The sequence below is a fragment of the Canis lupus genome, chromosome 25 (assembly GCF_048164855.1).
Source record: "Canis lupus baileyi chromosome 25, mCanLup2.hap1, whole genome shotgun sequence".
NCBI lineage: Eukaryota > Metazoa > Chordata > Mammalia > Carnivora > Canidae > Canis > Canis lupus.
This window is the reverse complement of record NC_132862.1, coordinates 39,201,365-39,213,726: the sequence shown is the minus strand read 5'-3', so window position 1 is coordinate 39,213,726 and position 12,362 is coordinate 39,201,365. Positions and strand designations below refer to the sequence as shown.

Genomic DNA, 12,362 nt, shown 5'->3' with positions numbered 1-12,362 from the left:
TTGCCCATCATCACAGAGCCAGTGAATGGTGAGACAGTTGGGACTCTCAGACCAGGCGCTGGTTTAAGTATTTGAAGAGCTGGCTCTATGTGCCCAGGAAAGATCAACATTGGGAAGCCAGGGAGCATTGCTGAACAGAGACTGTGTGAGGCTGCGCCTGTCAGGGGAAGGGGGTGGCTGGCTGCCCAGGATCATCACTTGTCCAGGGGACAGTGCGAAGGGGGCAGGCACTACACTATGAAGAGCCTGCAGGATTCCTGACACTGGACATCAGAGGGAGGCCCTAAGAGCAGTCACTCCACACCCAAAGCAGGTGGGCAGCAAGGAGATTTTTGGAAATGTGACCTGGAGAAGACTTCAATACAGAAAAACACACCATGGGGGTACCTGGCTGGCTCAGTTGGTAGAGCATGCAACTCCGGATCTGAGGGTCGTGGGTTCAAGCTCCATGCTGGGTGTAGAGTTTACTTAAACATAAAAATCTTTGAGAGAGAGAGAGAGAGAAACAGTATGGCAGCAGGAAAACTCTTGGGGGATGGTCTAAACAGGTGGCTTTAAAAACCTTCTTGCTCATTCTCCCATGGGTGGCTCAGTTGGTTAAGCAACCACTGAGGACAGGGTCCCAGGATCGACTCCTGCATCGGGCTGCCTGCTCAATGGGGAGCCTATTTCTCCTTCTTCCTCTGCCAACCCCCTGCTTGCGCTCTCCTACTCTATCTCTCTGTCAAATAAAAGCTTTTAAAAAAATAAAAAGACAAAACGTTTTTGCCCAGAAAGCAAAGTAAAAACGCAGTTTACTTCATGACCCAATATGCACACACCCATACGTTTCACATCCCTTACCCTTTCATGTGCCGTGCCCTCTGACACCTAAGGTTTTCTATTCTATTCCATTTAATTTCTTTAAATGCTGGTTACACCCATTAATTTTAAATCCATATGTTATGACTCACTTTGAAAAACACTGATGTAGAGATAGAGAAACTGAAGCCTAAATTGACAACATGGTTTGTCCACCCCAGCAAGAGTGACATTTGTGGCCAGGCACCTCTGTGTGGTGGGGCCTTCTGGTGTATGGCAGGCTAATTAGCAGGAACACCAACCTCCAGCCACTCAATGACAATAGCATCCACTCCCAAATTGTGACAATCCAAAATGTCTCCGGATCCTGCCAAATGTCCTCTAGGAGAAAAATCAACCTGGTTGAGAACCATTGGTTTATGCTGTTAACATGAGGCAGAGCCCATCCCCAGGTTTCCTGACTCCAAGTCTAAATCTCCTTTTGAAACACAAAGCTGCCTAACGGGGCCTCTGAGTACTCTGGATTGAGTTAACCACTAATACAGGAGGGAACTCCGGATTAGCCTTATATTTTATTTGCTTCCTTCCCTCCCTGCAGAACGCAGGGGAGGATCTGATGATGTACAGCCATCAAGACAACGAGCTTATAAATTGCCAGTGAGCCCAGGAGGGACTCTGTAGACAAACAGGTTAGCGCTTCCTATAACCATTGAGAGAAATGGGCTGGGTGTCCCCCACAAGAGGCCAGAGCAAACCAGGGAAGTTCTCCCCATGGCGCTGTCTCTGGTCTGGCCTCATGAACTCAGTGACCGAGGGGACTAAGTGAGGGAGCAAGGCTTTCCCCCACATGTTGGATGGGACATGTACTGGGTAGCGAGCTGGCAGCTAGAACCAGGGTCAGATCTGGTGCTTTCCTGGACTTTAGAACGCGAAAATCACTAATGTGCATTTCTAACAAACACTCTACCTCCACGCCTGCGATTCTAATGCAGGTGATCATGTTACAAATGCCAAAAAACAGGGATCTGGTCTAATAGCGTCATTTACTAATATGGAAACTAAGGGTCCTCTGGGTAAGTGACTCAACACGGGTTGGTTGTTCTACGGCTCTCTCTGGGCTGGCTTGGAACCAGATCCTGCAGCTTGCCTTGGGAAGAGCAGTCTCTGAGCAGTGGGCATCAGGACTCCAGTGGTCCCTGTGCCTGGTTCCTGGACCTGTGGGCCGCGGGACCTGTGGCCGTGGCCTGCCTGGACCTGCCCCGACCAAGAGCCAGGATCAAGGAAAGGCTCTTTCCCTTTGCACCAGGTGGTCCTTCATGCTTAGACATAAACACTTTACCCAGGATGTGAACAAGGTCCACAAGCCCTCTAGAGGAATGGAAATCTGTGATTTGGAAGCAAGGAAACAGGATGTCATTGGAGAACAATGGGGCAGAGGTGTATGTGAGGACAGACATGCACGTGTAAATTGGAAGTGTCATGTTAAGCGTGCCTGACCCTGGTGCCTGGTGCCTCGGGCCCTGGAAGCAGCAGTGCCAACCCACCCTCCCCAGCCCCAGCCTCCTCAGATTACTCCTCTCTTCCCAACACTCTCACCACCAGCAGCACCAAAAATACAAAAGTAACCACCCATTCTCTCTGATGTTAGCAGCATGAATTTTGGTAGGAATTAAATGAATCTGCGTTAAAGTGTGATTAACCCAGGACTGCCTGGGTGGCTTAGTCTGCTAAGTGGCTGCCTTTGGCTCAGGTCATGATCCCTGGGTCCTGGGTTCGAGGCCCACATCAGACTCTCTGCTCCGTGGGGACTCTGTTTCTCCCTCTCCCTCTGCCCCTCTCCCTCACTCATGCTCTCTTGAACCATCTCTTTCTCAAATAGATAAATAAAATCTTTGAAGATTTGAAGCCTGCTTTAGGCCAATTACCTGCCAGAAAACTGACAGCTGACAAGTTGTTTTAAGAACAACACAGGGGCTCCTGGGTGGCTCAGAGGGTGAAGTGTCCACCTTCAGCTCAGGTCAGGACCCCAGGATCCTGGGATCGAGCCCTGCAGCTGGCTCCCTGCTCAGCAGAGGGTCTGCTTCTCCCTCTGCCTCTCCCCCTGCTTGTGCTCTCTCTCTCTCTGAAACCCCAAAAAGGATGGGCAGAAACGCCAGGCCTCAGACACAAACCCAAGCTAATGTCCCCCTGACCTTGACAGACACAGCCTCCAGGGCCCCGTGGCCCCATGGCCCACCATGTTCACGTCCAACAATTGGACACCCTGTGTTAAGGTGGCTACTTTCAATCACTAATATTGGGGTAACACTTCACACTTTCTCTCCCTTGATTCTCACAGTATCTCCATCTTAAAGATGAGGTGGTGGGAGCTAGGATGCATGCCCACTTCCCTAAGGACTCAGTGAACAGGGGGAGCCAAGACCAGTGCATGGTTTTCTGACTGTAACTGTGGCTCTTTCTAAGCTTCCTTTTCCACTGGGGGCAGAGCCACCACCTGCTAGGGGATGGAAAACAATCGGTCCCCACCCCCACGAGTGGTTGAGCCCAGAGCTGGACTGAGCCAGAGTGGTCAGGGGGCTTCCTGGAGGAGGTGACAGTGACAGCCTAAGTTTCCCTGCCTGTGAGGCGTACCCTGAATGGGGAGGGGTCCGGAGTGGGGTTTTAGATTTCATTACACCTTGTTTCAAATCCACCTCCAGGATAAGGAGTCTGCCGCTGGAGTCAAGACAGCAACCCCTAGTGTCTCCATATAGTCCCCCTTCCCAGAAAGTCTCCTGAAGCCAGAAGCCGCACAGTGGAGAGGGTGTCACTTGTCCTTCAAAATCTTTTCTCCTGTCACTCCTAATCCTCTATTCCCACTGATAGCCCAGACTCATCTTAGAGAAGGGGTCTTATGTAAGAGGCCTGTATGGAACCCCTCTATGATTTTTTTAAGATGTGTGGAACTAAGAACACATAGAAAGATCAGAAGATGGTTTCAATGTCAATTTCCTAGTTGTGATATTTGAGTATAGTTTTGCACAATGTTACCAATGAAGGGTAAACTGTTGTTGTGTTTTGTTTTTATAACTGCATTGAATCCACAATTAGCTGAAAATAAAAATGTTAATTTTTAAAAAATAAATTAATCTTAGATATTATCTCCAGGACCTTTTGGATATTTTATGGAGATACAAGAAGCCACTCTGGGTTGTGGGTTGTGTTTTTTTTTTTTTTAATTGGGAAATTAAAAAGGAAGAAATGGTGTTTGCCTTGTGATGAGAACTTTTAAGACTTGCTCCCTTAGGAGCTTTGTACACCACATGGCAGTGTTAGCCCTGGTCATCATGTTGTACATCCCATCTCCAGGACTTATCTTAGAAATGGAGGGTTGTATTTTTTGACCACCTGTATCCAATCCCCCTTCACCCATTACCTGCCTCTGATAACCACAAATCTGATGTCTTCTTCTAAGAGTTTGGGTTTTGTTTTTCTTTTCTTTTCTAGATGCCACATAGAAGTGAGATCATACAGTATTTTTCTCTTATTTCATTTAGCATCATGCCCTGAAGATCATGTTGCTGTAACTACACTATGATTTTGAAGGTACAGAAATCCACTTAAAATAAATATTGGGGCCACCTGAGGCAGGAGGGGCTTGGTCCTGAGCCTCCCAGGGAAGGTGAGGGGTTGCTTTTTCTCCACAATTGCTCTCTTGAGTCACTACCCAGTTGCTGCCTCTAAAGCAAGGGGTGGGTGGAGGGTAAGTTCAGTATTCTGAATGACTTTCTCCATTTGTCGTGCGCTAAGGATATCTGTGGTCCTTTTCACATTCCTTGCCTGGTTATCATGGCCAAGACCACCCTACCTATTGCCTTTCTCACTTTCTGGACCATATTTGGCAAAGTAGCCTTTCCCTCTTCACTAGACTAGCTCCTCACTGCTGCTGAATCGAGGAACAAACTCCCTATCAGGCCGTCAGTCTCACCCCCTGACCCAGCCTTTCTTCCTGCTATTCCCCAGCCCCATGCTTCTCAAAGTCTCGTCCCCAAATCAGCAGCAGCAGCAGCAGGCAACTGGGAACTTATTGGAAATAAGCATTTCGGGATCCCTGGGTGGCGCAGCGGTTTGGCGCCTGCCTTTGGCCCAGGGCGCGATCCTGGAGACCCGGGATCGAATCCCACATCGGGCTCCGGTGCATGGAGCCTGCTTCTCCCTCTGCCTGTGTCTCTGCCTCTCTCTCTCTCTCTGTGACTATCATGAATAAATAAATAAAATCTTTAAAAAAAAAAAAAAAAAAAAAAAAGGAAATAAGCATTTCAGGGGCACCTGGGCAGCTCAGTGGTTGAGCGTCTGCCTTTGGCTCAGGTCATGATCCCAGAGTCCTGAGATTGGGTCCGGCATCAGGCTCCCCATAGGGAGCCTGCTTCTCCCTCTGCCTATGTCTCTGCCTCTCTCTCTGAATAAATAAATAAAATCTTAAAAAAGAAAGAAATGAACATTTCAGTCCCTACTCCAGATCCACTGACTCAAAAACTCTGGTGATGGAGCCCAGCAACCTGTTTCTCACCAGCTCTTGCAGCGATCCTGACACAGGTTGTTTGAGAACCTGGTGCAAGCCACACTCACCTCCCCGTGGGGCTGCCGGGCTGCCGTGAGAGGTCATCCACCCCTCCAGCCTCCTCCCTGCACTCAGGCTGTCACCCCTGCATGCAGCACACACACACACACCCTGCTCTGTCCTTTCTGCCCAACAGAACCCCTCCCCCAAGGCTCCTCCCATGCCATGCTTTTCATGAAATCAGGGAGGCTCTTCAATACAACACGGCACCGGGCTTTGTGAACCCCCATGGTCAGGGCTGCCAGAGACCCCAGTGAGCCAAGCACCAGGAAACAAAGATGAGTGGGACATGGTCCTTCCTCCTCCTCATGGTGGAGGAGGAACAATTGCAGCCTAGTGAATTTGGGGCCACTGAATTCACACTGAGACAGAGTTTCTAGCAGAGGTAGGGCAGGTGGCGAAGGCATAAGGAGCAGCCAGAGAAGCAGGGGAGCCTCCTAGTTACAGCAGCTGTCAGACCACGCAGCAACCAGACAGCCCACCGTGCACTGAGCACCGAGGGCTGCATCCAGCCTGGGAGACCAGTGCAGTGACCGCCCCTAGAGCCCTCCTGCCTGCATCTGGGTAAGGGTCTGAGTGTTGACAAAAACATACCTTGACCAAACCTGAATTGGGCTCCTCTGAGCCCACCTCTCAGTTAGGTCCCCACCTTAGGCTTTGTCCTTGGTCTGATTAGTTCAGTTTAGTAAGAATCTTGCTGGGTCAGTTTATCAAAAATCCCTCATCCTTAATATCTGACCAGTTCCTCACACCCCTCCTCAATATCTTATCACCCCAGCCCGCCTTCAGCAAGAACCCTATCAGGCGGGCTTATCCAGATGTTTTCCCCGATGTGTTCCCCTTTGATTTTCCATCCACTGACACCACCACCACCACCACCCCGCCGCACCCAGCTCCTTGGCTGTAAGTCCCCACGTGGTCTTGTTATATTTGGAGTGGAGCCCTCATGTCTCTCCCCTACTGCACCCCCCTCATGGCAATGGCCCCTCCTGAATAAAGCCTTCCTGACTCTCTTTACCAACAGTCATGAAAAACTGCTTTAACAACATGGGTCTTCCATTGCCACATCATCTCCCCGAGGCTGCAGACTCTGTCTTTGCTAGGTTCTGCAGCATCCTCACTCACACGTCACACACATCTGATCCATTCCCAGTGTGAAGATCACTAAACCACAATCTTCCACCACCACCTCCAGCCCCACTCCTAGCCCTGGAGAGCACCCTCTCTCCTTAGTGCAGAAGAACATTGATGCATCCTGACAAGTGCAGATCAAAATCCAGCTCTTGCTTTTTTTAACTGTCAACCCTTGGCAGGATCATGCCACCTCCTCAGGCTGGACTTTTCATTTGTAAAACAGGGGGCTGCACCCATATGCACATCTCAGAACCACCGTGGGGTGCAGAGGTAATGCAGACACCATACCAGCACTCCTCCAGGAGCACATGAGGTGCTCAATCAACATCGCTAGGTACCCTGAATTCCACCAAGAATGTGGCAATGACCCCTCCCAAGTGCCAGGAACTCTGTGTGTTATGGAGCATCTTCTGGTTCATCGTTTTTCTTGATGTTTTACAGCTCCCAGAGCACCAGCTGGACACAAAGCAATGGACACAACCACTGGAAAGACATGAAGACTCTCTCCACCCCACCAGGCTCCCAAGAGAGAGACCTGGAGGGAAGCTCTAGGTCATAGAAAGGCCATTCCCGTCTGTGCTTCTGCAGGAATCTGCAAGCTCAGGCGCTGTCATCAGAATACCCTCACAGCCCTCGCCCTAGGGTTGAGCTTAGCTGACACCTGCTCTGGATCCCCCCACTTCAGTGCCCCGGACTCACCGATAAGTGAGACGGAGTGTTCCTGGCAGTCCCCAGCCAGGAGGTAACTGCAATCTCCCGCAAAGCTGTACATGCTCTCATCAAAGGTGTTGATGAAGTCACCTCCGAAGAGGCTACATCGGGCCATCGATGACCTTCCAACAGTCCCTTTTGTACAAAGTTTCCCTGGAGGGAGAGACTGCAGGTGAGCACATCTGGGATCATCAGCCCAACCCACTCCCGCCTTATAGAAATCAGGCTGTGTCGGATAAAAATTGGGCTGTAGGGAAGTACTTTCCATCCTAAACAAGACTAAAGTTGTTGCTTTAGGCCCTCAAAAATCACCGAGGAATCATAGCAATAATAAAGTAACAGCTCTACAGGATATCTATTTATTTTGAGACATTTAGTTACTGATTTAAAATGTTAATACATGCTTATCAGAGAAAACTTGAAGAATACAGAAGAAAAATACAAATAGGATAGTTATGTTACCAACATTCAGCAATAACTAGAGGTAACATATTAGTTTTCTCTTTCTATCTCACAGCATATATACAATTACAGATTTTTTACTTATTTGTAATTATCCCATACAAACTGTATAACCCGTCTGTTTCTCAATGGATTGTAAAGAATTTGTCATACCATTTTTGTATACTTGCAAAACATGATTTGTAGTGACTATAGTATATTTTGCATCTAAATATATACAGTGTGACTTCCTACTGTTAGCATTTTTCCAAATTTTTTTAACATAAGTAGATTGTAATGAGCATCCTTATACATAAATCTTCTAGTATATCTTGAAGAGTTTATATTCAAATAAATTAGTATGTGTGTTCAACTCATAGAATCTATGAAGTGTTATCTCCCTTAGGGCCACATGCTAACTCCTAGGAGTTAGCCACTCCTCCTGCCACTTCCCCACCGGCTGTGTGTGTGTGTGTGTGTGTGTGTGTTGTCATCAGGTATGGCACCAAAGAATAAATTTCTAAGTTTTCTGGATCCACTGGCAGAGGACTCACCTAGTCAGAAGATGTAGAAGTTATGAAAAATGTACATTTTTCTCCACTCTACATTGTGAGCAGCAGGCTGGATATTGCTGGCCCTGAGTGGTCTAAGTGGGGACAGAGAAGGGTCCCTCTTGCCATTCATAGACTCAGTATCTCAGCAGGGGAAATAAGGCAGTGTAGTCCAGTGAAAGAGTAGTGGCCTGGGACCAAGGAGAACTGACCTCTTAACTTTGCTTTATGTGACTTTGGAGCATTTGTTTTTCCTCTCTGACCCTCAGTCTCTTTGTCTGTACTCTGAGAGGTTCAACTAGATGACCTCAGCAATCTCTATCCAAGTCTTAGATTCCTTCTTTCCCAGCCTGCAGCCCCGTCATAGAGGACTGTTCTTGTGTGGCCCTTGTGCTTCTTAATTGTCCAATCAGAGTAGGCATTTGCAGGGACCTGCTCCTTGGGGAAAACAAGCCAGGGGCAGGGGGCTCTGAAGAAGCTTCAAGAGAGGAGTTAACCAGTGACTCTGGCAGGCCCAACACAAGCCTAACCCAGGGTGGCCACACAGGTGAGCTCCAGACACACCTGCTGATTGCTGAAAGGGAGTTATTCCAAATGGCCCTGAGGCAGGAGTAAAGAATGGAAGCAATTTGGTACCTACCTGGCAAGATGAGGGCCAGAGCCAGCAGCACCCTCACAAGTCTGGTAGGACTCATCTGCCACGAAGCAGGAGAAATGATTAGTGATCACTGTCCTCGCAGAGAGCTACTGGTATGTACTACTGTCCGTGTGCAAAGTGGGAAGAATTTTTTTTTTTTAAAGCAAGAAAAAAGATTGATCCTCACTGGCCCCTGTTTGCCCTTGAACATGGAGTGCTGGTCCCAAAAAAAAGCTCCCAGCCAGGACCAGGCCCAAGAATAAGAATCACTGTGAGCCAGATCCCAGATGCCTTTCCCCAAACCGTAGTCCCAGAGCCCAGACAGAGGAGGAAATCTCTGCCTCTCCTCTCTATGCCTCCAGGCCAGCCTGGCCCCTCATTACCCCGCACTCCTGCACCAGCTAGGAGCTGACACGCACCTAATTCCCTCCTGCCTCTTCATCCTTCCACGCCTGGCAGCAAACTGGAGAGAAGGAGCTATCTCATGCTTCTGCTCCCACCACAGGCACCCACACATGGAGAACGCTCAACAACCAGATTTGCGGGTCAGTCCCCAGCGCTATACCATGAGCACGTGGCCTAGTGCCAGCCCGGAGGAGCGGCTCAGGCAATGAGCTGATGAATGAACAGGAGTCTGGTAGCCCCAGGCCCAGGCAAGGCCCCCCATAGCGTGCCCCTCTCCGGAGAGAGACCGTTGACCCTGGCTGCAGAGCACACTCCAACCCCTTAGCGCCCCTGCCACAGCCCTCTCCTCTTGAAAACGTTGTTAAATGGGTACAGAATCTATCACCTGAGATTTGCTGGGCCGGGGTTCCTTTCCTACCCAATTCCTCATCCAACCAACCAAAAAGAGACAAACCCGATCTGTCATTCGCCTGTGAGAGGAACACTTCAACGTCAGGGATAGTCACGTCGTGGCCTCAGAGCAGGTGACCCTCTACAACCTCCCAACACACAGGTAGATCAAGCTGCTCCCAGAAGACACCCAGACGTGAGAGCAAAACCCATTCCAGGCTTGCCACATCAAGTATCACAAGCGGTAAGCCGGGCATGCACGGAAGCAGCCACAGGACACCCCAATGACAAGTGAAGAGCCGGCCTAAGGGTGGTCCCTGGCTTTGGATCACCCTCCAAACAAGCCCTTCCAGCCCCGGGACAGAGGACACCCCTTCTTCCCCAGGGGCTGAGACCAGTCCTGATCTTCCTCCCCCAACTCAGCCAGTCCTGCTCCCAAAAGACCAGACCTTTCCCTGCAAGCGGGGCCAACAGGTATCTCGAAGGTCCGCTGGGAAGGTGGCCGCACGACAGCGCCACCGGCCTAGGCCATGCTCCCAGCAGCTGAGGCCGACCCGGACGCTGCGCCTCTGGCCTGTCCCGCTGCTAAGTGACCCAGGGGCTGCACGCCCGCGGCCAGGGGAGATAAAGCCCAGTGGTGACGTCCACCAACCCCCTCCTTCCCCACCACAATAGCCCTGGGCCGCCACCGCAGGGATTGGCCTCCTGCTAATTACTAACAGGAAACAATGAACGGAAACGGTATTAGGAATACCTCCAAGCCGATAAGGCTTTGAAAAGTTTGGTGGGAGACCTCGGACAGCTGCCATAATGAGGGGCCTCGGCCTCCCCACGCCCCCCCGCACCCCAACCCTGGTCCTCCCCACGCAGAGACGTCCACACGCAGGGGATGACCGGGAAGGCTGGCTGTCCCCGGGGCAGGGGGAGAACCCGGACCCCCTCCAACGGCTCCTGGATCCGGCTTCCAAGGCCAGACACCGGGGAAGTTTGGAAAAACACCTCAACCTGAGCCAAATTAGCCGCTGTGTTTGCAGAGAGAAGAGAAATAATGCTTCCTGCCCATGCTGAGGTATGAATGATGCAGTCCTGGCCCTGACGAAAACAGGCCCTGCGCGTCCTGGTGGCCATTCGCCGCCGACTCCGTGAGGGGCCTGCTCCCAAGCCCAGGCCTTTGGAAAACGATGGCCCGGCGGGCTTCGTTCTCGTCCTCCCCGCAGACGCTTCCTCCCGCTGCTGGTGCCTGACTCCTCCTGGCCTCCCGCACACCCCCCCCACACACCGCCGCCCCACGCGCACATGCACATACCAGACAGCCACCACACCCCACATGCACATACACATATGTGCATACCGCATATACACATATCACGTGCACATATTTACACACACCACACCGCACGTGACACACCACATGCATAGCCACACATCACATACGTACCACGTACACTACCTACACCACACACACATCACACACTCACACCATGTACACCACACGTGCACACACACCACATACATGCCTATCACACACATACCACATATATGCACATGCCACATACATACGCACTACATGCACATACCACATGTACCACACATACCACATATGCCACCCATACACATAGAGCATACACACAACACATACACCACACCCATACCCACATGACATCACATACACACTGCATACATACACTACCCACACCACACAAACACACATACCACCATATGCATATACACACAGCACACATACAACAAACATACACACATCATACACATACACCACATTACCACATACATACACGCACCCCACAGAATGCACACACAGCACATGCACATACACATACCATCCATACATATCACACACGCCATACACATATACACCACACACGCACACGCCACGCACACACACGCTATATGCACACATATATCATACATACCACACCACACATACCAGACATACCACACCCACATGTACCACACACTACATACATTACCCATACTTCACAAACACCCACACAACACCACACACAACACCACATGCACATATATACACATACCACATACGTACATGTGCCACATACATACCACACACACATATACACCAATCTCCCATTTGTAAGAGCCTAATCTGCTAAACTCATTCCTGCTAAAAGAGGTAGCTGATAAAATAGAGGAGGAAGGTGACTCTCTCAGGGTGGGGATCCAGGCACTGTGACAGGCCGACTCAGAAACACTCAACAAAGGAGGCCCACCTCACTGCTTCTCATGTGTGGTTACCACTTACCCTAAGACTCTGGGGACCACCCATCCCCAAACACCCCCCTCCCCACACACGTGCCTCACACTCCACCACTCCCTCTACCACCCAGGAGAGGAGGATGAATGTTCCTGAGGAAGAAAATGGTGGTAGAGGTAGAATTCGTATGATAGAGTGGAAAAGATACTGAAGGATTTCCACTTCCAGCTGGGTTTTTTTTTTTTTTTTTTTTTTTTTTTGGCTAGATAAACCTGGAAATCTGCCCACTGTGAAATATCTTTAAACATTGTGTTACATATGACAAATACTTTTTTAAAAATATTTTATTTACTCATGAGAAACACAGAGGGGGGGCAGATACAGGAGAAGCAGGCTCCACACAAGGACCCTGATGCAGGACTTGATCCCAGAACCCCAGATCACACCCTGAACCAAAGGCAG

At 50.0% G+C, this 12,362-nt stretch overlaps 1 protein-coding gene across 3 annotated transcripts in view; it reads right to left on the bottom strand.

The window, feature by feature from the left end:
- Nucleotides 1-10,300, bottom strand: part of VWF (von Willebrand factor) — a 137,892-nt gene extending 127,592 nt beyond the window's left edge. Inside the window, exons 1-3 of one of the 3 annotated variants that reach the window (XR_012017789.1) lie at nt 9,735-9,807; nt 8,879-8,933; nt 7,235-7,399 (exon numbers count right to left, since the gene is read on the bottom strand). Coding sequence is in view for 2 of the 3 variants with exons in the window: in XM_072799264.1 (XP_072655365.1) it covers nt 7,235-7,399; nt 8,879-8,933; nt 9,735-9,746 (232 nt within the window). In the remaining variant the exon portion in view is untranslated. Of the gene's footprint in view, nt 1-7,234; nt 7,400-8,878; nt 8,934-9,734; nt 9,808-10,119 lie in introns of those variants that run through there. The other 2 variants (XM_072799265.1, XM_072799264.1) reach the window with 2 other exon arrangements.
- Nucleotides 10,301-12,362: the final 2,062 nt, after the last annotated feature.